At 41.0% G+C, this 27,268-nt stretch overlaps 1 protein-coding gene across 2 annotated transcripts; it reads right to left on the bottom strand.

Annotated features, from left to right (window-relative positions):
• Positions 1-6,956: 6,956 nt before the first annotated feature.
• LOC110534702 (uncharacterized) lies at positions 6,957-21,697 on the bottom strand. Of its 2 annotated transcripts, XM_090187563.1 has the most exons (7): positions 21,216-21,503; positions 20,688-20,806; positions 15,577-15,759; positions 12,851-13,000; positions 12,451-12,562; positions 12,132-12,244; positions 6,957-10,622 (listed from the first exon to the last, which is right to left on the bottom strand). In XM_090187563.1, exons 1-7 carry the CDS (start codon positions 21,496-21,498, stop codon positions 9,693-9,695), a joined length of 1,890 nt encoding a protein of 629 aa, XP_090043689.1. In that variant the 5' UTR covers positions 21,499-21,503; the 3' UTR covers positions 6,957-9,692. The 2 variants fall into 2 exon arrangements, with proteins under 2 accessions (XP_090043689.1, XP_090043688.1); XM_090187562.1 differs by lacking the exons at positions 6,957-10,622; positions 12,132-12,244; positions 12,451-12,562; positions 12,851-13,000 and having other exon boundaries at positions 13,391-15,759; positions 21,136-21,697.
• Between the last annotated feature and the right edge of the window lie 5,571 nt (positions 21,698-27,268).

Here is a 27,268-nt window from a genome sequence, read left to right as displayed (position 1 = left end):
GGGTCAAGGAATTTAGGAAACGTTCTAAATAAAAGTTCCTCACGTAATAGTAGAAAAGTGTCATTAACCTGTATTTATTCATGATATATGAAACATAATGAGTCAATTTGTTTATATTTAAGGGACATTTGTATTAAATGTGGGTTTTAAAAGATGTTCCAATGTCAAATAAATCCCCCCGATACAATACATTGTATATGAAATACATATTGGTTTAGAGAGAACTATTCTAGATGCCGACGTAAAGGTGGGGTTGCGATTACTCACTAGTGTCTGTAGAATATATATGAGTGTAATTTCTATATGCCCAGAAACACTCTACTCACTCCATTGGTCCCAATGCAATACACTAAAGGCATACAAATTACATATTGGTTTATAGAGAGAAAACTATTCTATGTGCCAAAGTAAAAGTGGGGTTGGGATAACTCACCATGGTCTGTAGAATGTATATATGGTGTTATTTTATGGGGCACTGAGGTGTAAATACCCAGTAACACTTTCTACTTTCCCCACTCCATTCACTGCAGTGCAATACACTGTAGGCCTATAGGTGAGAATAGTTCAACACAATGTAAACTTGGTCTGGCATACCTGTAAGCCAGGGTTTCTCAAACTCAGTTCTGGGGTTCCCCCTGGGTGCACTACACAGCTGATTCAAATAATCAAGGCTTGATAATGAGTTGGTTATTTGAATCAGCTGTGTAGTGTTAGGGGGAGAAAAACAAAACATGCACCCGGAGGGGCACAGGGCCAAGTTTGGGAAATCCAGCTGTAACCAACCTATATAGATTAACCTAATGATGATGAGCCAGTTGCACCTTTTACACATGTAAATCAGCCCAAGGCCAGCCTTGACCTGTGCCAAACAAATGCATACAGTGCCTTGCGAAAGTATTTGGCCCCCTTGAACTTTGCAACCTTTTGCCACATTTCAGGCTTCAAACATAAAGATATAAAACTGTATTTTTTTGTGAAGAATCAACAACAAGTGGGACACAATCATGAAGTGGAACGACATTTATTGGATATTTCAAACTTTTTTAACAAATCATAAACTGAAAAATTGGGCGTGCAAAATTATTCAGCCCCCTTAAGTTAATACTTTGTAGCGCCACCTTTTGCTGCGATTACAGCTGTAAGTCGCTTGGGGTATGTCTCTATCAGTTTTGCACATCGAGAGACTGACATTTTTTCCCCATTCCTCCTTGCAAAACAGCTCGAGCTCAGTGAGGTTGGATGGAGAGCATTTGTGAACAGCAGTTTTCAGTTCTTTCCACAGATTCTCGATTGGATTCAGGTCTGGACTTTGACTTGGCCATTCTAACACCTGGATATGTTTATTTTTGAACCATTCCATTGTAGATTTTGCTTTATGTTTTGGATCATTGTCTTGTTGGAAGACAAATCTCCGTCCCAGTCTCAGGTCTTTTGCATACTCCATCAGGTTTTCTTCCAGAATGGTCTTGTATTTGGCTCCATCCATCTTCCCATCAATTTTAACCATCTTCCCTGTCCCTGCTAAAGAAAAGCAGGCCCAAACCATGATGCTGCCACCACCATGTTTGACAGTGGGGATGGTGTGTTCAGGGTGATGAGCTGTGTTGCTTTTACGCCAAACATAACGTTTTGCATTGTTGCCAAAAAGTTCAATTTTGGTTTCATCTGACCAGAGCACCTTCTTCCACATGTTTGGTGTGTCTCCCAGGTGGCTTGTGGCAAACTTTAAACAACACTTTTTATGGATATCTTTAAGAAATGGCTTTCTTCTTGCCACTCTTCCATAAAGGCCAGATTTGTGCAATATACGACTGATTGTTGTCCTATGGACAGAGTCTCCCACCTCAGCTGTAGATCTCTGCAGTTCATCCAGAGTGATCATGGGCCTCTTGGCTGCATCTCTGATCAGTCTTCTCCTTGTATGAGCTGAAAGTTTAGAGGGACGGCCAGGTCTTGGTAGATTTGCAGTGGTCTGATACTCCTTCCATTTCAATATTATCGCTTGCACAGTGCTCCTTGGGATGTTTAAAGCTTGGGAAATCTTTTTGTATCCAAATCCGGCTTTAAACTTCTTCACAACAGTATCTCGGACCTGCCCGGTGTGTTCCTTGTTCTTCATGATGCTCTCTGCGCTTTTAACGGACCTCTGAGACTATCACAGTGCAGGTGCATTTATACGGAGACTTGATTACACACAGGTGGATTGTATTTATCATCATTAGTCATTTAGGTCAACATTGGATCATTCAGAGATCCTCACTGAACTTCTGGAGAGAGTTTGCTGCACTGAAAGTAAAGGGGCTGAATAATTTTTTTCATTAGCCTGCATAGCAGGCTAATGATTGCTTTGCAATGCTTGCAGTTAGCCACTGATTCCTTCCAAACCACTCTTGGTGGTTTGGAACCACCAAAGCCACTCTGTTGAATTTGCGATTTCCAACTTGATGTGTAATGTTTATGTCCAATGGCCGATGAGGATCGATAGGTTTTATCTATAATTTCTCTTCATTATTTCTCTTCATATGACAAGGATTAAAAAGGAGACAGAATGCGAAATTAACAAATATACAGAAAGATCTGTGCGAAGGCCAAATTACAGAGGAATAACTTTTTGAGGCTATTAAATCCTTTCAGTTTGGAAAAACCCCATGGCTTGATGGCCTACTGGTAGAGGCATATCAAGTCTCTTTTGATATACTAAAAGATCCATTGTTAGATTGCTTTAACTACTCCTATAGAAATGGTAGTCTGTCAGGTACTCAGCAGGAAGGTCTGATTTCTCTATTATTAAAACAAGACCCAGATGTCAAATATGAAGACCCAGTATATCTAAAAAAAAAACTGTAGGCCCCTTACACTTCAATGTTGTTGTCACGACTTCCGCCGAAGTCGTCCCTCTCCTTGTTCGGGCGGCGGTCGACGTCACCGGCCTTCTAGCCATCGCCGATCCACTTTTAATTTTGCATTTGTTTTGTCTTTGTCTTACACACCTGGTTTCAATTCCCCAATTACCTGTTCATTATTTAACCCTCTGTTCCCCCATGTTTGTTTGTTTGAGTGATTGTTTGATGTATTTCGGTCCTGTGTGTGGGCTTAGTATTTACTTAATGTGTTTTGATTATTTGAGTAATATTACTTTTATTACTCATCTCTGCTGTCCTGCGCCTGACTCCTCTGCACCAGCTACACACAGACGCCTTACAGTTGTGATGCAAAAATACTAGTGAGATGCATAGCACTAAGAATTAAAAGGGTTTTACCAGGTATTGTTCATCCTGATTAGACAGGTTTTTTACATGGACGATACATTGGAGATAATATATGACAACTACTAGAAATAATAGAACATCATGAAACATCTAAGAAGCCAGGCCTGGTATTTATAGCAGATTTTGAAAATGTATTTGATAAAGTAAGACTGGATTTAATTCATAAATGCCTGGAATTTTTTTCAATTTCGGTGATTCTCTCATAAAATGGGTAAAAATAATGTACAGCAACCCCAGGTGTAAAATAATAAATAACGGCTACTTCTCAGAGTTTTGAATTGTCAAGAGGAGTTAAACAAGGGTGTCCGCTGTCACAATATCTATTCGTTATGGCCATCGAAATGCTAGCAATTCAAATCAGATCCAATAACAACATTAGAGGATTAGAAATCCAAGGCTTAAAAACAAAGGTGTCCATGTATGCCGATGACTCAAGTTTTATATTAAGTCCGCAAGCTAGATCCCTACAATATCTCATTGAAGCTCTAGATAGGTTTTAGTCCAGAGAGTACAGAAAAGTTCATTATGATAAGTGTACAATAATACATATTGGATCTTTAAAAATACAACTTTTACATTACCCTGCAGTTTACCTATAAAACGGGCTGATGGTGAAGTAGACATACTTGGTATTCATATCACAAAAGATATACATAAGCTCTCCACAATGAATTTCAATAGAAAACTTGCAAAAATAGACAAGAACCTGCAACCATGGAGAGGTAAATACCTGTCTATTTATGGAAAAATTGCCCTGATTAACTCCTTAGTCATATCTGTTTACTCACTTACTTATGGCGCTGCCTACTCCTGATTCGTTTTTCAAATCATATGAGCAAAACATATTTCGCTTTAACGAGGACGCTAAAACCAGACAAAATTAAGCATGCTTATCTATATAATGAATATGAATTGGGTGGATTAATATTATTAAATATAAAAGCACTAAACTTCTCCAAAAGTTTGACTTGAACCCTAAATGGTTCTCAAGTAGATTACTAAGAAAAGCTCATCCATTGTTTAAAATTGGCCTTTTGACCTTTGTGCAGATTGCCATATCTCATTTTCTATTCATTGAAAATATTTGTTTCAAAGTATCTCTCTTTTTCAAACAAGCATCGCAGAGCTGGCTACAATTTCATCCCCTGAAAAGATAGAACAAATACTATGGCTGAACTCAAATGTGCTGGTTGATAAAATACCTGTATTTATGGGAAAGATGTTTTGAAAAGGGTATTTTGTTCTTAAATTATATTGTAAATTGGAATGGTAAAGTTATGTCCTTCATGGAGCTTTCAGAATTGTACGGGAAGGTCTGCTCAATCCAAGAGTACTACCAATTGATTACAGCATTACCCCCAAAATGGAGGAGGCAGGTGGCAGCGGGAGGAGGTAGGGAGCTGGTCTGTCTGCCCAATATAAAGGATCAAAACTGGCAGAAGAATAAAAATAGCATAAATAGGAAAGTATGCCAGTTTCATTTGAGGACCAGGATGTTGACAACTGTGCCATACAGATTGCAAAATAGTTGGGAAGAGATTTTTGATGTACAGATTCCATGAGTTTATACATAAAACACAAGATTCAAGACTTCATGCTTTTCAGCTTAAATATTATATATAATTCTTGCCACCAACAAAATTGAGTATTTTGGGCATAAAATCATCGAAGCTCTGCAAATTTTGTTGTGAGGATGCAGAATCAATAGACTATTTATTTTGGTATTGCCCTCAGGTAGCCTGTTTCTGGTCTCAGGTTCAGGAATGTCTGAAAATGCATAGCATTGATCTAAAATTGACCCTAGAAATAGTACTGTTAGGAGATCTGGAGAGACCGGGTCAGTCAATTACTAATATACAAATACTCTTAGTAAAAGTATTTATCTTCAACTCGCCATCTGAGGATTCTATTAGATTAGATTAAAATGGTACGTTAAACATCACAGCATAGTTGAAAGATATATGTTGCGTAGAAATCCGAAGAGGGTGGCCAGCAGAGATAGGTGGGATGGGCTGAGGGAAGCTGAGGGTCGAGATCTGTCAACGTGCTCTTGAGCAGGGCATTTACCCTAGATGCTTCTGTGTGTCGATCTGAATGGGAGTCTGTTGGATGACTGGTATGGTGTAGTTATTGAGCGGCTTCACTGCAAGTACATTGTAGGTTTCGGGATATTCAATAATAATTTTTAAAAATAAGTAAAAAAAAAAAAAGGATTTGCCAGTAGATTGTCGACTTGATTCATGATGATCAGTCCAATCAAAGCTACTGTAGATAACTTGATTTGACATCATTTTATCTGTGGCCAATGACCTTGAGCCTTCTTGGATGGGCACTTCTAATGTAAGTCTATGGCAGCACCCATAGGGCTAAAATTTTCGAGCTCTACCCTTAGACTTGGCGGTCACTTAGTGTCCCCATGAGTGACAGAACACTGAGCCAATCACGGCGCAATAATCCGTATTTTCTGCTGGCTTGCCCCACCACCACACTGAAACACTTGCATTTTGGAGCTCCCTTGGTTGAGAACACAAAAAAGGGTCCATGTTTGTATGCGGCTTTATTGACTCAATTCTATATATTTTTTGACATTGTTTGCAAACTGATATGTGACCGGTATTAATTCCAAAATAACATGTAAAACAGGCAAGCCCCCCCCCCTTTTTTTTCACTCTAAAGCTATGAGTTCAGTGTACTCATGTTGGTTCAGTATAAATCACAGATCTGCACTATTGTACTGGCACTTTAACTCTCTGCTGACTGACTAATTCATGTCCAAATAACAGAACAATGAATGAACAAATTTAGCTTAGTCTTTGTTTGACACCAGTGTGAAATAAAACACCATTCCATACCAGACTTGTACTCTTGGCTTGCACTATAATTTAGGCGCAGAATTCCTACTAGCATAAGCAGGTGATTTGGTAAGATGCTAACTCCTTCAAATAAACAATAGAAACAATGTGACCAGTAGAAGGGATGTTAATTAACTGACTGGCATACCTGTAAATGACCTACATTCCTCTAATGATGATGAGCAGGCTGCAGACTTTACATTTAAATCAGCCCAAGGCCAGCCTCGTGTCAAAACGTGCATCAGGTCAAGCGTTTTGGCTAGACAACAATTATTTTGTATTTTTTTGAGGCAGTACCCAAGTATGCCGATGCTGCTATAGGTTAGTATAACCCCAATTATGCCTATAGCCTATCAACAGTTATCAGGATCTAGTGAATAGACTGGACCCTGCTTTTATGGGCATTGCTTTTCCTGTACAGTGCAATTTGTTTGTGAAATACAACAGAAATACATGAATACTTTTCTTAAACTCTACATTTCAAAAGTGCACCCTTGAACAATAGCACCAGTAAATTAACAATCATACCAGCAAAATAATTATTTATTTTTCTATATTGTCATTGTATTTTTTACCAGTAGGCTATTATGTTCTTTACATTAATTCACTTAAGCTCCAACTATTTTTCAATGTGCTCGACCTTATAGGATTTTTAAAATCTTAATTAAAGTAGTAATTATCTTTAGTTAAGATTATCCCCTATGTAGTAAACCATTTTCATGCACTATGCAAAGCTGCTGTTGGTGACGCTCAGCAGTCTTGAATAAAATGGGAAAAAGTACTTCCGGGTCACGGAAATTCGGAAAATTGTCAAATAAAAGTCCCCCACGTAATAGAAGTGTAATTACCTTTTATTTATTCATGATATATGAAACATGATTGTCTGAACATTAATGATCCATATTTTTCATATTTAAGTGACATTTGCATTAAATGTTGGTTTCAAAATACGGTCAAATAAATGCCCCCGATACAATATATTGTAAAATACATATGGGCTTATAGAGAACTATTCGAGGTGCTGATGTAAAAGAGGGTTGGGATTACTCAGTAGGGTCTGTAGAATATATATATTTTCTGCAAGAGTAGAATGTGTTGCTGACTATTTAGACCAGAGACCTCCATTAAATAGCACCATATATACACTCAGTGTACATGACATGACTGGGTGTATTTGACATAGAATGACCAGGTGAAAGCTATGATCCCTTGCTGATGTCACTTCTTAAATCCATTTCAATCAGTGTAGATGAAGGCGAGAAGACGGGTAAAAAAATATATTTTTAAGCTTTGAGACAATGTAGACATGGATTGTGTATGTGTGTCATTCAGAGGGTGAATGGGCAAGACAAAATATTTAAGTACCTTTGAACAGGGTATGGTAGTAGGTGCCAGTTTCCCATGTATATCAAGAATAGCGCACCACCCAAAGGACATTCAGCCAACTTAACACAACTGTTAGAAGCATTGAAGTCAACATAGGCCAGCATCCCTGTGGAACACTTTTGACACCTTGTAGATTCCATTGAAACTGTTCTGAAGGCAAAAGGGGGAGGGTGCAACTCAACATTAGGAAGGTGTTCTTAATGTTTTGTAAACTCAGTGTAGATTCTAAAGACTCTACTCTGTACTGGTGGTCATTTCCAGTGGTGGAAAAATTACAGTAAATTATCTCAAATAATTGCTGAGCCGGTTGGCTTAGATTGAAGGAAGCCAAGGAAACTAAGGCCAATTTTAATTAAGCAATAGTGCCCGAGGGGTGTGGTATATGGTAATATACCATGACTAATTCTGTGTTCATAAGTAAGTGGAAGGTGGGAATTTACCAGTTGTGAAGTCGTAAATACCAGTTGGATGCATTCACGTGCTTTGAACTCGTTGAGAAAGGCAGATTGGCTAATGGCCAACAAGTGTAAACTATAAAATACATAAAGTACGGCTTGTAAACAAATTATAGTGTTGAAAACCCATATTAATAGATTGCTTTTTATAAATAATGTTTTGCATTTACCATTTACCTGTTGCATTTACCAGCCCATAATGCTATTACCGAGGTAATTTCCTTTGTAGATGTCAGAGGTCAGCATGTGGGGGAAGTGGGAACTCATGATGATAGACTAGTAATTACCAGTAGTTACCAGCTCAAATTGATTTTCTCCAGTCGTATGTGGTAAATTCCCACTTGGTTACGATCGCAACATAAGGGCTGTTCTTAAGCACGATACAATGAGGAGTGCTGTGGTATATTGGCCGTATACCACAAACTTCCAAGGTGTAATATTGGTATTATAAACTGGTTACCAACGTAATTAGATCAGTAAAAATAAATGTTTTGACATAACTGTGGTATATGGTCTGATATACCACGACTGTCAGCTAAATCAGCATTCAGGGCTCGAACCACCAAGTTTATAATACTATATAACAACCAAGTAAGTAAAAAGTCTATATATATATACTTTTATGTGTGTGTGTGGACACTCCTTCAAATTATCATCTATTTCAGCCACACCCGTTGCTGACAGGTGTATAAAATCGAGCATACAGCCATGCGATCTCCATAGACAAACATTGGCAGTAGAATGGCCTTACTGAAGAGCTCAGTGACTTTCAACGAGGCACCGTCATAGGATGCCACCTTTACAACAAGTCAGTTCATCAAATATCTGCCCTGCTAGTTGCCCCGGTCAACTCTAATTGCAGTTATTGTGAAATGGAGACGTCTAGGAGCAACAACGGCTCAGCCGCGAAGTGGTAGGCCACACAAGCTCACAGAACGGGACCGCTGAGTGCTGAAGCGTGTAAAAATCGTCTGTCCTCAGTTGCAACACTCACTACCGAGTTCCAAACTGCCTCTTGAAGGCCCTTTCCTGTTTCAGCATGACAATGCCCCCGTGGACCAAGCGAGGTCGACACAGAAACGGTTTGTCGAAGAACTTGACTGACCTGCACAGAGCCCTCAAACACCTTTGGGATGAATTGGAACGCCAACTGCGAGTCAGCCCTAATCGTCCAACATCAGTGCTCGACCTCACTAATGGTCTTGCGGCTGAATGGAAGCAAGACCCTGCAGCAATGTTCCAACATCTAGTGGAAAGCCTTCCCAGAACAGTGGAGGCTGTTATAACAGCGAAGGGGGGGATCAACTCCATATTAATGTCCATGATTTTGGAATGAGATGTTGGACGAGCAGGTGTCCACTACTTTTGGTAATGTAGTGTTTCAAAAGGACAACATGGTTCAAAATGTATTAACAGATTTGATCACATTGTTTCAGTACATAAAGGAACAGGTACCACCTGATTATGCCCAATAACATTAGGTGTTATAAATATATTATAAAAAAGAGGGTATAGAATATAGACAAAACCAAATTCAGAGGGGAGATATAGCTACACTTCAATAAAATGACTGTTTTGGCTATGCCTGCACACCAAACAACAAGTCTGTATCAGAGATGGTGAGCATACTCCGATGCTCAACTGAGACACTTCACATGATAATTATAATTCAGTATGTCAGCTTAAGAATAGTTCCCAGATATCCCCTGTGTACATCTCAAGCCACACTGCTACGATTTCTCCCCTTTGTGGACACTCCTATGTCTGATCAGGTTAGTCAGGAAGGAGAAGCTCTTGTAACATAGTTTGCACTTGAAGGGCCTCTCATTGGTGTGAACTGTCTGGTGCCTCTTCACATAGTTTGCCTCAGCGAAGCGCTTTCCACAGGTGGGGCAGGCGTACGGCTTGTCGGCGTCCGACCTAATGCTCGGCCTCCCACGTTGTGACTCAATGACACCAGAGGAGGTAGAAGCAGGAGCCACCACCCTCAAGTGGTTAGAATTTGAGCTCCCTCCTTGACCTCTAGCCATTGTTTGGGTGTTGTTGGGATTGTGTGCTGTGTTATAGGCTAGGTAACTCTCGTGGTGAATGCCAATCCTGACCCGGCCTGTATTGGTGGGGTAACCATGAGGTAGATGAGGAAGGCTATACCCAGGCCCAGGCTTTCTATGAACCCAGTCACCAGGCATTAGACAAGACCCTGAAGGAGAAGACAGACTTCCTGTTAGACTCCCACCAGATGGGTCTCCCACCACTCTCTGTGAAGGCTGAAGCCCAGGGTGACCTGCTCTGTTTATCATGGATACAGTGGTGTTTGTATCATAGGAACAGGAGGGTCTATCTCTTTCAGCCCCAGGCCCTGCTCCATCCCTGCACTGAGAATGTGAAGAGAAGGGTCTGGGCTGCTGGCTGGAGCCTCTGTCTCTCTGATGACCACCAGGACTGAGGTTGTTCAGTCCACCTGTCCAGTGGTTGTGTTCTGCGTGGTGCTGGAGTCGCTGTCCCTCGTGGTTGGGTCCTGGTTCCGACTCGGGAAGGAAGAGCGACGGCTCCTGATCCAGGGTTCTGATCCGGGGCCAGGGTTTGTGACCAGCCGCTTCAGAGGTCCAGTCTCTCCCGTCAGCAACACCGGATATCAGCAGGTCCTCATGGACTGCAGACTGTAAACACACATTGAACAGAAAAGCATAAAGGTTTATAAAATAAACTCTTTGCTGTACACACAGAAACATGACTTTATAAAATGTTAACCACAGTCAAACACATCTCTAACACTGTGATTCAAGTACCTAACAATATGGAGCCATTGGAGTGTATTAGAAAAACCTTTCCATGTGTTGATTCAAGAATTAAATATGTTTTGGTTCGACTGAGAAGGATGATACAATGATACAAAAATGACTGCTGACACCCTTGTTATTTTTATACACTCACATAACCTGAAGTAAAGTACTATTCTTGTGACAAGTACAATACCTTTTCTCACTATGGTAACACTTTACCCTTTCGGTAAATCTGGTACCCCCGATTTGATAAAATGTATTTTAGAATACTTTGGAAAAGGTTCAACATTACACACAGCTTGACTGGTTTATGTGAAGTAAACATGAATTAAGGCGCAATCATTTCATCATTATAAAACACCTGTATCAAACTACAAGACATAGTTGTCACTTCATCAGTGACGCATTTTTACAGACACCATCACACCAACAATCACCATATCATCTACTCTGCCTCATCATACTCATTCTTTCCTCAGTTCACCTCATCCAGTTCCCTAGAACATTCAAAACCAACAGAATTAACATCAAACTAACACTACATTACATGTCACTACACTCTATACATGGGCCCTGTGCGTTTTCTACTGGTGTATCCGGAGGTAGCTCCTCTTGGAGAATCTCTTCTTGCAGTGCGAACAGGCGTACAGGCTCTCTCCCGTGTGGACCTTCAGGTGCATCTTCAGCTGGTCCTGGCATGAGAACCTCTTCTCAAACTGGGGTCAGCTGTAGGATTTCTCCCCTGTGTGGACCCTCTGGTGCCTTTGCAGGTGGTGCTGGTGGGAGAACCTCTTCTCACACGGGTGGCAATCAAAATATTTCTCCCCTGTGTGCATCCTCTGGTGGATCTCCACCTGTTTGAGGTAATTGAAGGCTTTCCCACAGAATGAACACGGGAAGTGCTTCTCTTTGCCACCGGATCTACTGATAGCGTCACTACTGCTATCATTTGTCAATGGGATTGTGTAGCCATTTACTGTTGAGGCACTGGCATTGTGTGAGGTCTTGTTTAACATTAGGATGGTGTGAGGAGGATGAAGGCCAGGGAGTGTTTGTGTTGTCGCAGGGTCCATGTTCCAGGTGTTAGATCCTATAGAAGGCAGGCTGAAGGCAGCACCTGTTAGGAGGTTAACCTGAGGCACCATCAGTCTCTCTGAATCACAACTATAGGAGCAGGACGGATCATCGCTGTCTGTCTGTTCTCTTCAGCCGCATACGGACACCTCCGTTTCCCCGTGGACCGATTCTACACCTTTCCCTGGTCACAGCCAGCCTGTTGTCATGGAGACTAAGTTCAGTTGTTTTGTGTTCGACTGTTTGTTTCTGTTTGTGGTTAACAATGTTGTTCCCCAGCCCATAGTTGAGGAAGATGTCCCATCCACTGACCTCCACTATGTCACCTCTGGTCCTGGCCTGCTCAGTGATGTTGCCCTTGGCTGCACTGGTCTGGGAATCCAAGATGTTCACCCAGTCTCCTCTGTTAGCCTCCAGCCAACCACCTGCAGGAAGAGGTTACAAAATAGACTTTACAAACATCAACTCTACCTATGAATTACCAATTACCTGGTGAAGTTCATACATTATAATGTGTTTTTGTATGTAAATATAAGTTGTATTGATTTCATTTTGTGAATGAAGAAATGATAATAACCAGGTGCATCACTATTCTATTACTGTATGTAGGCTATATGTATTTCTCCATTACCTTGCTCCCCCATCTTTAGTCCACTCAGCAGATCAATGCTGTCTGGTTCATCCTCAATTGTCTCCTCTTTGACTATCAGCAGATCAGGCTTCCCATCCTCCATGTCTACTGACTGTAAGAGATACAGAGTGAGAGGATGTTGGATCAAGAAATCTGATATGAGCACCCTGCTATGGAGCATCTTCTGGTTGGGCAATGAGGGATTGCTATGAGTACTATGCAAACATGTTAGTTGATTTTATACTATGCAAACGTGCTGATCGAATATCTTTCCATATAATCTTATTTATTATGATTTAAAAAGCAAACCTGATCCTAGATCAGCACTCCAACTCTGAGAGGCTTTGTGGATACGGCCCTGAACTAAAACCATTCAGACCGTAGATCACAGTGGGCTCACCTCAGTGAGACTGTATGTGGGCCTGTGCTGCTCAGCTGGTTCCTCTGTGGGTTCAGGAGGTGTAATCTGGTTGTCCTCAATGACCATGGTCCCCTCAGGGTTTCCCAGACCCTCCTCCTTCATCATCAGCACCTCTGGACCCTCCTCCTCCTCCTGGAAGAGACAGGTGATACAGATTACACAGACATACACTCCCTCAGGTACGTACACACAGATAATAAACACGTTCAACATGGAGTGTTTACCCATCCCCACTATGTTTGAGTCCTATACTGTAGTTACAGAATGACTTCAACGTTGTTAAACCCATCATAATGGGCATAAATATGTTGTAGTTCAAATTTGTCTGTTAAAAGTCAAAAGTCATCATCAGTCAGACCCGACTAAACTATTTTGACATGTACAGTAGGTGTTTGTTAGTGTGTGGGTATGTGTAAGTATATTTACTAAGTGTTTATTGGTTATAAAGTGCTGTTTGATGTATACAGAATAGGGTGAGATCAGATGTGATGTATATTAAAGAGAGTCTCAGTGAAAGTCTTAGAATGAAAAGTCCCATTGTGTTTATTAAACATCCATATCAAAATCCCACACATACATGTATGTCTCAAACAATACATCTGCATGAACTTGATAAACTGCATACATTTTCTCATTAAAAGTGTCTTGGGGGAAAAAAAAAAAGAAAGTAGCTGAACGGAAGTAATGAAACAGGCATTTGTGAACATCATTTAGGCAGTACAATACAAACACAATATGTAAGAGACAAAAATTTAAAATGCATCATGCAACTACTTCAATGATTTCACCGAGTTACAGTTCGTATAAGGAAATCAGTCAATTGAAATACATTCATTAGGCCCTAATCTATGGATTTCAAATGAATGGCCTGTCTCAAGACGATCCCGCAGGTGAATTAGCCGGATGTGGAGGTCCTGGGCTGGCGTGGTTACACATGGTCTGCGGGTTGTGAGGCCAGTTGTACTGCCAAATTCTCTAAAAACGACGTTTGAGACAGCTTATGGTAGAGAAATGAACATTCAATTCTCTGGCAACAGTCGGGGTGGACATTCCTGCAATCAGCATGCCAATTGCATGCTACCTCCACGTGGGACATCTGTGGCATTGTGTTGTGTGACAAAACTGCACAGATTAGTTGCCTTTTATTGTCCCCAGCACAAGGTGCACATGTGTAATGATCATGCTGTTTAATCAGCTTCTTGATATGCCACACCTGCCAAGTGGATGGATTATCTTGGCAAAGGAGAAATGCCCACTAACAGGGATGTAAACAAATGTGTGCACAGAATTTCAGCTCATAAAACATAAACCAACATTTTATATGTTGCGTTTATATTTTTGTTCAGTATATATGCCTTGTATCACACAACGTCTGGATAAAATATTTTACCCAGGAATATTAAACACTGAAATCTGTTACTCTCATTATTCCAAATGCATCTGTGGATATTTTCTGCTGACAAAAATGACAATTAATCTCTGTCTTTACTGCAAGGTTTGAACTAAATGTCAAAAGCTATTGAGTGGGATGGTTGCTTTCCATTTTATGGAGTGGAAAGGTTTTTCTGCTGGTGCATCCCGAGGAAGCTCCTCTCTGAGAACCTCTTTCCGCAATGAGTACAGGCAAACAGCCTCTCTCACGTGTGGACCTTTAGGTGCATCTTCAGCTGGTGTTGGCGGGAGAACCTCTTCTCACACTGGGGGCAGCTGTATAATTTCTCCCCTGTGTGGACCCTCTGGTGCCTCTTCAGGTTGCCAGCCTGGGCGAAGCGCATATGACAGTGGGTACAGCTGAATAATTTCTCCCCTGTGTGGACCCTCTGGTGCCTCTTCAGGCTGCCAGCCTCAGCGAAGTGCATGTGACACTGGGTACAGCTGAAGGGCTTCTCTCCTGTGTGAACCCTCTGGTGGATCTTTAGGTTGCCAGCCTGGGCAAAGCGCATGTGACACTGGGTACAGCTGAAGGATTTCTTCCCTGTGTGGACCCTCTGGTGGATCTCCAAATTCTGGGGGCAGCTGAAGCCTTTGTTACAGAACATGCAGAGGAACAGTTTCTCTTTACTATTGCCTGATGTTGCTCCCCCTCCCTGAGGCTGGGCTCTAGCCTCGTCATTTGAGTTCAATACCTGATCTAAAAGTACATCAGAAAATGCCATCGACGTTGACACTGAGTCGCGATCCCAGAACCTGTGTAAAGGGGAGTGGGTCACAAAATTTGTATTTGTCTCTAAGCATCCCCTGTAATCTAAGAAATCTCTGCCCTGGGAGTGTCCATCTCCTAGGTGACGATCTGCATTCAATGTGGGAGGAGCGTCGCCCTCCACTTTCACAGTCACCTCATCCACCACTATAACCTCCCCTTTCTTATCTAGGCACCCTTCAGAGTATACACTACTACTGTACCGGTTCCAGTCCCCTCTAGACAGATCAGTCTGGGTCTCTAAACCAAAGGGCATGTTTCCAGGGTCCATCTCTATAGCGTAAGAACAAGACGGATCATCACTGCCAGTTTCTAACGAATCACCATCTCCATGGGAATGAACCACCCTCTGCCTTTGGTGAAATACCGGTAAGTATTCCGAGGCAGGAGCAGGAGGACAGACCAGTCTCTCTGGGTCTGATCTGTGGTCAGATCCTGTGTGTAAGAGCCTCTGTGTTACAGTTAAAGTCTCTGACTTGATGATGGCGTTTGGAGTTCCACTGACCTCCGTGATGCTGGGTTGAGTCTTGGCCTGGGGCGTGGAGGCAGTTGCGATGTCCTCCTTGGCTACAGGGGGCGCCACTCCAGCCGTTGCTTCAGTCTGGATGTCTCTACTGTGCCGTGGGTCCTCCTCTCCTTCTGTCCTCTCATGCTTGACCCCAGGACCTGGAGCCTCTGCATCTGCTGACTGACACAAAAAGAGAGGAGGTTACTGAATTCAATAACAATGTCGTAGGGAAGTCTCACAAGTTGGGTTGTTGCGGTGACCGTATTACCGCCACACCGGCGGTCACAAGTCACAAAGGCAGTCAAATAGGCTTCTCCAAGCTCTGATGCTGCTGATGGTCTTTAGTAGCCTACTAAACTTGCTAACTGCCTGGTACTCAGCACTCTATTGTCCCTCTAATCACTCTGACATCAATGCAAATGTAATCAAAAATCTAATCAAATACTTCATGAGAACCCATGAGCTCATGTTGTGCAACATTTCCATAAGCTATGAAATTGTGTGAAATAAAACAGAGTGATGGCCTCTTTTTAATAGAGGAGGAGCCCATCAGCTTTCTATAGGCTAGGCCTACAATATTTATTTCTCAACTTTCCTAATATTAGGCACATTGCTTATCTTTACAACAGCCTACCTTGCTAGCATGAAAATTAACCAAGGGAAAAGCACTATTTAAGTGCATAGATGACATGTATTTTTTCAGCTGCCCCTGTTTCGAGACGGGTGCATGATAATGGTCCATTCTAAATCAAAACAAATTTCACACATACAGTGCCTTCAGAAAGTATTCAGACCCCTTGACATTTTCCACATTTTGTTAGGTTACAAGACTTATTCTAAAATGGATTAAATAGTTTCCCCCCCTCATCAATCTATACACAACAGACCCATAATGACAAATCAAAAACAGGTTTAGAATTATTATTATTATTTTTTTTTAAATATCACATTTACATATGTATTCAGACCCTTTACTCTGTACTTTGTTGAAGCACCTTTAGCATCGATTACTGCCTCAAGTCTTCTTGGGTATGAAGCTACAAGCTTGGCACACCTGCATTTGAGTCTCTCCCATTCTTCTCTGCAGATCCTCTAAAGCTCTGTCAGGTTGGATGGGGAGCGTTGCTGGACAGCTATTTTCAGGTCTCTCCAGAGATGTTTGATCGGGTTCAAGTCCGGGCTCTGGCTTGGCCACTCAAGGATATTCAGAGACTTGTCCCGAAGTCACTCCTGTGTTGTCGGTTGGAAGGTGAAACTTCGCCCCAGTCTGAGGTCCTGAGCGCTCTGTAGCAGGTTTTCATTAAGGATCTCTCTGTACTTTGCGCCGTTCATCTTTGCCTTGATCCTGACTAGTCTCTCAGTCCCTGGCGCTGAAACACACCCCATTCTTCACCATAGGGATGGTGCCCGCTTTCTTCCAGATGTGACGCTTGGCATTCAGGCCAACGAGTTCAATCTTGGTTTCATCTGATCAGAAAATCTTGTTTCTCATGGTCTGCGAGTCTTTAGATGCCTTTTGGCAAACTCCAAGCGGGCTGTGAAGAAATACCCTAACAGTTATTCAACATTTTAAGCTAAACGTTCTGATCTGTTGCATCAGCCACATAATGTAAAACCGTTTTTTTTATGCTAGTGGTTGTATTAATTTGGGATCTATCGCTTCCCACAACTGTTCCAGACTATGTTTGGAATATTTATTTCTCGTACAGAATAGAATAGGTCGACTTTTGTACTATTGGTGATAGTAGATTGACACAGGCTAGTGCTTTTGCTGTTCGTTTGGCCTATTTATCTTGTTGGCTGACGAAAAGTAAATGTGGACAGTTCTTCCAAAATCTTTAATATGCACCTCGGAATTGGATAAGAACGCACACAGTTGCGTCCCCGATGTGTGGGTCTTCATTTGTAGTCTGTGACAAAGATACGATCACGTGATGGAGAGCCATGTGAGTGAGAGGTGCTGCGGAGTGAGGCGAAGGGCACAACGCAGCACTTCGGGCCAAGGGGACAACGGCCTCAAAATATATGGATTTTTTTAGGGTGCATTACGGGCACACAAAGGGGATGCCGCCGGGAAATTCGAGGCATTATCAAGTGCTTGTCAAATTGTGAATGAGAGACTGAAAGTGTGTAATGCACAAAAAACTAAGCAGAGCTCATGCCTTTCAAGTGACTTAAAACAACAAAAAAAATAATAGTCACATCATGAAGCCTTACAATGTATTCAAAATCAAAACATATAGCCCAATGTTTGTGGAACAACTAAAGTTACATTAATAACTCTAAATTAAACATATAGGAGTACCTATTTATTTGTTAACGTAAATCGCTGTGAGAGTGACAGTTATTTGCTTGACAATCCCCCGCTGGTGAAATTTCTCCACAGCCCTACTCACAATGCACATAAATAAGGATGTACTTGTAAGCAAAATTAATAGCTGTCGACATGGAGCAGCTGCACTCCCACTTTCAAAATAGGGGTGCAAACTGATGTTTTTGCACACCCACTTTTTTACCAGAAAATGATCATGACCCATTAGGTAATTTGTCATTTTCAATGATTAGTAATGTTTTGAGCTAGTCTGTATTCAAATAGATACACTATATATACAACAGTACGTGGACACCCCTTCAAATTAGTAGATTCGGATAGTTCAGCCACACCCGTTGCTGACAGGTGTATAGAATTGAGCACACAGCCATGCAACCTCCATCAACAAACATTGGCAGTGGAATGGCCTTACTGAAGAGCTCAGTGACCTTAAACGTGACACCGTCATAGGATGCCCCCTTTCCCACAAGTCAGTTTGTCAAATTTCTGCCCTGCTGCCCCAGTCAACTGTAAATCCTGATATTGTGACATGGAAATGTCTAGGAGCAACAACTGCTCAGCCACGAAGTGGTAGGCCACACAAGCTCACAGAACAGGAGTGCTGAAGCTCGTAGCGCATAAAAATCATCTGTCCTCGGTTCCAACACTCACTACTGAGTTCCAAACTGCCTCTGGATGCAACGTGAGCACAATAACTGTTTGTCAGGAGCTTAATGAAATGGGTTTCCATGGCCGAGCAGCTGCACACAAGCCTAAGATCCCCATGCACAATGCCAAGCGTCGGCTGGAGTGGTGTAAAGCTCGCGGCCATTGGACTCTGGAGCAGTGGAAACTCGTTCTCTGGAGTGATGAATCATGCTTCACCATCTGGTGGATGAATCTGTGTTTGGCGGATGCCAGGAGAACAGTGGAGGAGGAATAAAGGGGTGGGGCTGTTTTTCATGGTTCGGGCTAGGCCCCTTAGTTCCAGTGAAGGGAAATCTTAACCCTACAGCATACAATGACATTCTAGATGATTCTGTGCCTCCAGCTTTGTGGCAACAATTTGGGAAATGCCCTTTCCTGTTTCAGCAGGACAATGCCCCCGTGCACAAAGTGAGGTCCATACAGAAATGGTTTGTTGAGATCTGTGTGGAAGAACTTGACTGGCCTGCAGAGAGCCCTAACCTCAACCCCATCTAACACATTTAGGAGGAATTACAACGGCAACTGCGAGCCAGGCCTAATCGCCAAACATCAGTGTCTGATTTTACTAATAATCATGGCTGAATGGAAGCAAGTCACCGTAGCAATGTTCCAACATCTAGTGGAAAGCCTTCCTAGAAGAGTGGAGGCTGTTATAGAAGCAAAGGTGGGGACCAACTCCATATTAATGCCCATGATTTCGGAATGAGATGTTCGACGAGCAGGTGTCCACATACCTTTGGTCATGTAGTTCATGTCCATGTTAAATATGATATAATAGCTAACAGATTGCATTTTGCACCCCCTCCTCCAGTCGCCTCAAGATGAATTGTTTTGACCACTAAAGTTTTGCTTCTGCAGCTATACTTAACCCATCTATAAATAGCCCACCCAATCTACCTACCTCATCCCCATATTGTTTTTATTTACTTTTCTGCTCTTTTGCACACCAGTAATTCTACTTGCACATCAACATCTGCTCATCTATCACTCCAGTGTTAATTTGCTAAACTGTAATTACTTTGCTACTATGGCTTATTTACTGCCTTACCACCTCACGCCATTTGCACACACTGTATATAGACTTTCTTTTTTTTCTCCTATTGTGTTATTGACTGTACACTTGCTTATTCCATGTGTAACTCTGTGTTGTTTGTGTCGTACTGCTTTGCTTTATCTAGGCCTACATAATGACACAATATGCAGGCTGTATATGAGTACATTTCTTTTTGTATGAAGTAGCGTTTATGAAAGAAAAGGTTGGAGACCCTTGCTCTGGGTCAAACTGTTGAAATATGACCCATATTACCGGAGCTACATTTTTCTTTCTATTGCAGATTCAGGGCCGCAATTTATGGACATATAGCTGACTATAATACGTTTCAAATATTTTTTATGTGAAAATAATTAATGACCAAATGTAAACGCAAAACTCTAGTTTGCATTTTCAAGTTGACAGTTCTTGTTCAATGTCCTACCAGATAACACTGCCATATTGAGAAAGAACATTGTTAAAAGAGCACAGTTAACATATGTAATTGTACTACATTATTGTGATCGCATTATTTGTGACAAAAAGAAGATGACAACTTAATGTGCATTTGAACAATGTTTTTTAATTAACCTGTAAATCTTTTCTGAGTAAAACAATATTATTCCTCCCATTTTCGATTTCATTATCAGTTTGGCCTGTCAATCGATCACTGTGGCTGGGATTGTCAGGGGAGGAGCAGAACATGTGAGAGTCACAGGCTTGTTAGGGTTTCAGACCTGTCAATGAATTATTAGGGGTGGGATTTTCAGGGAAGGGAGAAGATTAGTACTCTAGTAATTAAAACACTTTTTCAATTTAATTTATAGTGGGAAAACCTAAGACAAATTGTTGTGTTCTGTTCATAAATATGGATTCCCCCTGTTAAAAAGAGTAGAATTGCAGGAAAATTGTTTTTGGGAGAGGTCCCCCAGACCCGAAAGCTTTTGCACCCCCTCTTTCAGAAAAAGTCAGGTGCCCATGGCTGACAGGAGCCTTTCTGAAATAAACGGGCCACATTTGATGATCTGTCATTTTTTTATGTCACACTATGACACTAACCTCTATCACGATAACCTGCTGGATTAAGGCTCCACTCCCCTCATCTATAGCTAGGGGTTGGTGATCTCTCCACGCTGGCTTCACAAAGCTCCTGTGGCCTCCAGTGAGATGTCCTTCACCTGAGAGAGAGTGATTGAGGAAACAGGGGTGGTTAAGTTAGGTACTGTCAATGCTCAACGTTATATTGCACACTAGCTATAATTGGGAAGAACGTAAGGAAACACCTTGTAACTTTTTGATACACTATTCATTGATTGATTTACTATGTTCCATGCATCACATTATCTTGAGTATAACAATAGCAAATTCTGTAAATCAAGAATCTTGTTAGATTATATTGTCTTTGTGCAAGAATAATTCGTTTTTAATTGACCTGCCTGGTAAAAATGAAGGTCAAATAAAAAAATTGTGTAAGATAGACAATCAGCGGAAGTGACCAAAAACTGACCCGATTCTGGGTAACGCATCTGAACACGTGGTGAGGGTAACACTGCAACAGCCCCCACACTCTACAAAATCTAAATGTACCTCTTGCCATTCCTCTGTATCGGTCGAGGATCTTGACACTACTGGGACGACTAGCGAGGACGCGCTCTCGCATTGTCCTCTCTGCGCGCTCCCGTGCCACCTTGAGTTCCACGAGCTGTAGTTTCCTCCTCAATCCCCTGTTTTCTTTCTGGCTTTGAGTTATTTCCAAACGAAACACTGCATAGTCGTCGTCTACGAGTTTACAGATCTCTGCAACGGCTGAATTCGCTAGCACCTCCATGATGGAGGCAATTTGAGTGTGAAAAACCATACAGTTAGCCATTGTTAGCAGATACTAGCTAGTTTTACTTAAATAACATCTATCAACCCAGTCGAAATCGAATTAAACACTATCTGGGGTAAGTATGTGATGCTGTGCAGTTACATTAGTCATATGATGAGTTCCAGGGGGTTAATAAACGTCTAAATAAAAACGCTAACGTGGAAACTGTTCTTGGTCACAGGTCGCTTCCGTTTACACTGAAGAGAAAGGATATTATTGGTTGGCGTCATGGCTCAAAGGGTGTGGTTAAATAAATAAAAATATGCGTGTTGTAATTTGAAATACGCTACTGCTTGAAATGGTAATTAAGTATGTTAAAAAGCATATTTGGTGTGTTGGAATGGTGTGGGCATATACCGGTCGTTAAACATATATACACAAGTAGCTCATCCTCTATAAGGAAATAGCAAGCATTTTTTTAAACCTTTGAGATAAAGGTTTAAGGTGGGGTTTTGAAGTGTTTCTCCAATTTATGCTTTAGCCACAAATACAGCTATTATGGATGTGCACGGTTATTCGAATATCCATAGTATGCGAATAGTTGTGCGAGTACAATTTTTTTGCAAGAAAAAATACATGAATTAAAACATCTGACAATCATTTGAAACAACCTTTTTAATGTAGTTATGACCTGCGCCACGCAAAGACTAGTATCCTTCACATGTGTAGCTTTATGTTGGAGTGGGCTACAACCAGGAACCAACAGTTGTTTACAGAATGGGGTTGAAGAGAGTGCCTCAATAAGCCTACCCAGTTTAGCTTCTCTAGGATACTCCAGTGAAGACAGGCACTGTTATGTGGGATGATACATACCATTGTGGCTGTAACAAGGTAGCTAGTTTTGGCTGCAGCCAAGCTGTCTTGGCTATTGCTACTGCATCTCTCTCAATTAAATTTAAGGGCTTTATTGGTATGGGAAACATATGTTAACATTGCCAAAGCAAGTGAAGTGGATAAAATACAAAAGTTAAACAATAAATATTTACAGTGAACATTACACTCACAGAAGTTCCAAAATATTAAAGACAATTCAAATGTCATTGTCTATATACAGTGTTGTAACAATGTGCAAATAGGTAAAGTAAAAAAAGGGTTAATTAACATATATGGGTTGTATTTACAATGGTGTTTGTTGTTCACTGGTTGCCCTTTTCTTGTGCCAACAGGTCACAAATCTTGCTCCTGTGATGGCACACTGTGGTATTTCACCCAGTAGATATGGGAGTTTATCAAAATTGGGTTTGTTTTCAAATTCTTTGTGGGTCTGTGTAATCTGAGGGGAAATATGTGTCTCTATGGTCATACATTTGGCAGGAGGTTAGGAAGAGTGCCACTCTGTCATCAAGGCAAAGGGTGGCTACTTTGAAGCATCTCAAACATATTTTGATTTAACACTTTTTGGTTACATGATTCCATATGTGTTATTTAATAGTTTTGTCTTAACTATTATTGTAGAAAATAGTCCAAATAAAACTCTTGAATGAGTAGGTGTTCTAAAACGTTTGACCGGTATTCTCTCTCATATATATATATATATATATATATAGCTCAAAAAAATAAAGGGAACACTAAAATAACACATCCTAGATCTGAATGAATGAAATATTCTTATTAAATACTTTTCTTTACATAGTTGAATGTGCTGACAACAAAATTACACAAATGATCAATGGAAATCAAATGTATCAACCCATGGAGGTCTGGATTTGGAGTCACATTCAAAATTAAAGTGGAAAACCATACTACAGGCTGATCTAACTTTGATGTAATGTCCTTAAAACAAGTCAAAATGAGGCTCAGTAGTGTGTGTGGCCTCCACGTGCCTGTATGACCTCCCTACAACGCCTGGGCATGCTCCTGATGAGGTGGCGGATGGTCTCCTGAGGGATCTCCTCCCAGACCTGGACTAAAGCATCTGCACATGTGGTCACCACCTGCAGAACCACTCCTTTATTGGGGGTGTCTTGCTAATTGCCTATAATTTCCACCTGTTGTCTATTCCATTTGCACAACAGCATGTGAAATTTATTGTCAATCAGTGTTGCTTCCTAAGTGGACAGTTTGATTTCACAGAAGTGTGATTGACTTGGAGTTACATTGTGTTGTTTAAGTGTTCCCTTTATTTTTTTGAGCAGCATATATATATATATATATATATATATATATATATATATATATATATATATTTCTTTGCAAACCTGCCTAGAATGCCAGCATCCCGGGGTCAGCCTCTTCACTGTTGATGTTGAGACTGGTGTTTTGAGTGTACTATTTAATAAAGCTGCCAGTTGAGGACGTGAGAGGCGTCTGTTTCTCAAACTAGACACTGATGTACTTGTCCTCTTGCTCAGTTATGCACTAGGGCCTCCCACTCTTTCTATTCTGGTTAGAGCCTGTTTGCGCTGTTCTGTGAAGGGAGTAGTACGCAGCGTTGTACGAGATCTTCAGTTTTCTGGCATGGAATGGCCTTCATTTCTCAGAACAAGAATAGACTGACGAGTTTCAGAAGAAACTTCGTTTCTGGACATTTTGAGCCTGTAATCAAACCCACAAATGCTGATGCTCCAGATACTCAACTAGTCTAAAGGCCAGTTACATTGCTTCATTAAACCGAACAACAGTTTTCAGCTGTGCTAACATACAGTTGAAGTCAGAAGTTTACATACACCTTAGCCAAAAACATATAAATTCATTTTTTTTTTTTTTACAATTCCTGACATTTAATCCTAGTGAAAATTCCCTGTTGTCCTGTCTTTACTATCATTAAATTGAAGACTTTTATAGTTTTTATCAAAGATTCTCTGTAATTAGTATTACGCAATCAACTGAATAATCATGTAAATGTAATTAACTTGGAAGTAGGGGCACCAAGGAAAAATATTCAGATTACAAAGTTATAATTTCCTAAAATAACTTTTTAGATATTTTATCTGATCAATTAGTCTTCGAATTAATGAATTATTTACTTTACCTCACGTTAGTCTCATTCCAAACATTGTAAATTGTTGGTTATCTGCACGAACCCAGTCTTCACTATGAGTCATCCATACATCAATTGTCTTAAATCATTTATATATTACTAACTACGTAATTCACAGAAATGCATAAACAAACAGTAAATATGGTTACAAGAAATGATAGGAGAATGTGCCCTAGTGGGCTAAACCGGCATGGCGGCTTGTTAGACAAAAGGGAAGTGGGGGTCGACTGTGAAGACACTACAAAGTTGATAATTATAACAATTGAAATGCTAATCCTTTGCACACGAACGCTCAATCATTCAGGAACAATTGCAATCAATATATATATTTTCGCTCAGTGTGTCGTCTTGATCGCTGGTGAAAAGTTTTTCTGTTGGAGAGTTTCGTCCTCTCTCTCTCTCTCTCTCTCTCTCTCTCTCTCTCTGTCTTGGTTAGAGGGGATAGTTCAGAGTGACATTCATTCATGTGTTATAGAATGGATGTTTCGGCGATTGTCGTTCTTCGCGTTCAATGATACCGAATTCCTAGCTGCAGACTAGTTATTAATATCAAAGACTTGTTCTTATTCTGTCGGTATCGATAGTCTAAGAGTTTAACCACGTGGTATGGTTAAAAGATTCAGCAATGGTCTACAACCTTTGTCCCCTCCTAATGGAGAAAAACATGGTCTGGTGATAATTTCTCAATGTTGGGTTTTATTCGGAATTACAGTAAAGGGGCTGTCCCAGGACGCCTGACCCTAACTGGGCTCAGCGGCGGTCCTCTGATTTAGTTAACTCCAATTCCCTTTTTGAATTTTCCTTCATTAAACAGTCCAAAATCACAATGTAAAATTGTGTAAACAGTATCATACTCACTCATTCATCTTATACAACAATTAGATGTAAACGTCATATCTGAGGCTATTATATAAACAGCGTTATGGTAATGTGGCCACACCGTCTCCCATGAGCTTCCCCAAGTTGTAACAAACGGACCAGTTCGTAGCTGGAATCTTCACCGATATTTTATACTTTCTCTGGAACATGAAATTTGTTCGTACCTCAAGTTCTGTGAGGTGGAAGGAATTCCTTTGTTCTCTATGAACATTTACTCTCTCTATACTGTGTGTCCATGAGGAGATCCTCAGGAATTTACCATGTCTCTCTGGCCACAGCAGCCTAGTTGAAGGAGGAAAGGGGGGGCAGGGAGAGGGGGATGGGGCTCGCCACACCCAAAGAGGCAACGTCATGGCACTGTCTTAGGTCAGTTAGGATCACCACTTTATTTTAAGAACGTGAAATGTCAGAATAATAGTAGAGAATTATTTATTAAAGCTTTTATTTCTTTCATCACATTCCCAGTGGGTCAGAAGTTTACATACACTCAATTAGTATTTGGTAGCATTGCCTTTAAATTGTTTAACTTGGAGCCAAAGGTTTCAGGTAGCCTTCCACAAGCTTCCCACATAAGTTGGGTGAATTTTGGCCCATTCCTCCTGACAGAGCTGGTGTAACAGAGTCAGGTTTGTAGGCCTCTTTGCTCGCACACTCTTTTTCAGTTCTGCCCACAATTGTTTTATAGGATTGAGGTCAGGGCTCAAGGATATAGGATTGATGGCCACTCCAATACTTTGATTTTGTTGTCCTTAAGCCATTTTGCCACCAATTTGGAAGTACGCTTGGGGTCATTGTGCATTTGGAAGACTCATTTGCGACCAAGCTTTAACTTCCTGACTGATGTCTTGAGATGTTGCTTCAATATATCCACGTCATTTTCCTACCTCATGATGCCATCTATTTTGTGAAGTGCACCAGTCCCTCCTGCAGCAAAGCACCCCCACAATATGATGCTGCCACCCCCATGCTTCACGGTTGGGATGGTGATCTTCGGCTTGCAAGCATCCCCCTTTTTCTTCCAAACATAACAATGGTCATTATTTTGTTTCATCAGACCAGAGGACATTTCTCCAAAAAGTATGATCTTTGTCCCCATGTGCAGTTGCAAACCATAGTCTGGCTTTTTTATGTTGGTTTTGAAGCAGTGGCTTCTTCCTTGCTGAGTGGCCTTTCAGGTTGACCATATAGGACTTGTTTTACTGTGGATATAGATACTTTTGTACCTGTTTCCTTCAGCATCTTCACAAGGTTCTTTGCTGCTGAGACAGAACGCGTCGCCTTCCTGAGAGGTATGATGGCTGCGTGGTCCCATGGTGTTTGTACAGATGAACGTGGTACCTTCAGGAATTTGGAAATGGCTCCCAATGATTAACCAGACTTGTGGAGGTCCACTATGTTTTTTCTGAGGTCTTGGCTGATTTCTTTTGATTTCCCCATGATGTCAAGCAAAGAGGCACTGAGTTTGAAGGTAGGCCTTGAAATACATCCACAGGTACACCTCCAATTGACTCAAATGATGTCAATTAGCCTATCAGAAGCTTCTAAAGCCATGAAATCATTTTCTGGAATTTTCCAAGCTGTTTAAAGGCACAGTCAACTTACTGTATGTACATTTCTGACCCACTGGAATTGTGATACAGTGAAATAATCTCTCTGTAAACAATTGTTGGAAAAATTACTTGTGTCATGCACAAAGTAGATGTCCTAACCTACTTGCCAAAACTATAGTTTGTTAACAGGACATTTTTGGGGAGTGGTTTAAAAACTAGTTTTAATGACTCCAACCTAAGTGTATGTAAACTTCCAACTTCAACTGTAATTGCAAAAGGGTTTTCTAATGATCAATTAGCCTTTTAAAATTATAAACTTGGATTAGCTAACACAATGTGCCATTGGAACACAGGACTGATG

Source organism: Oncorhynchus mykiss, chromosome 10, assembly GCF_057628025.1.
Source record: "Oncorhynchus mykiss isolate SJ-2025 chromosome 10, ASM5762802v1, whole genome shotgun sequence".
NCBI classification, from domain to species: Eukaryota; Metazoa; Chordata; class Actinopteri; order Salmoniformes; family Salmonidae; genus Oncorhynchus; species Oncorhynchus mykiss.
This window is presented reverse-complemented; position numbering and strand designations above follow the sequence as displayed.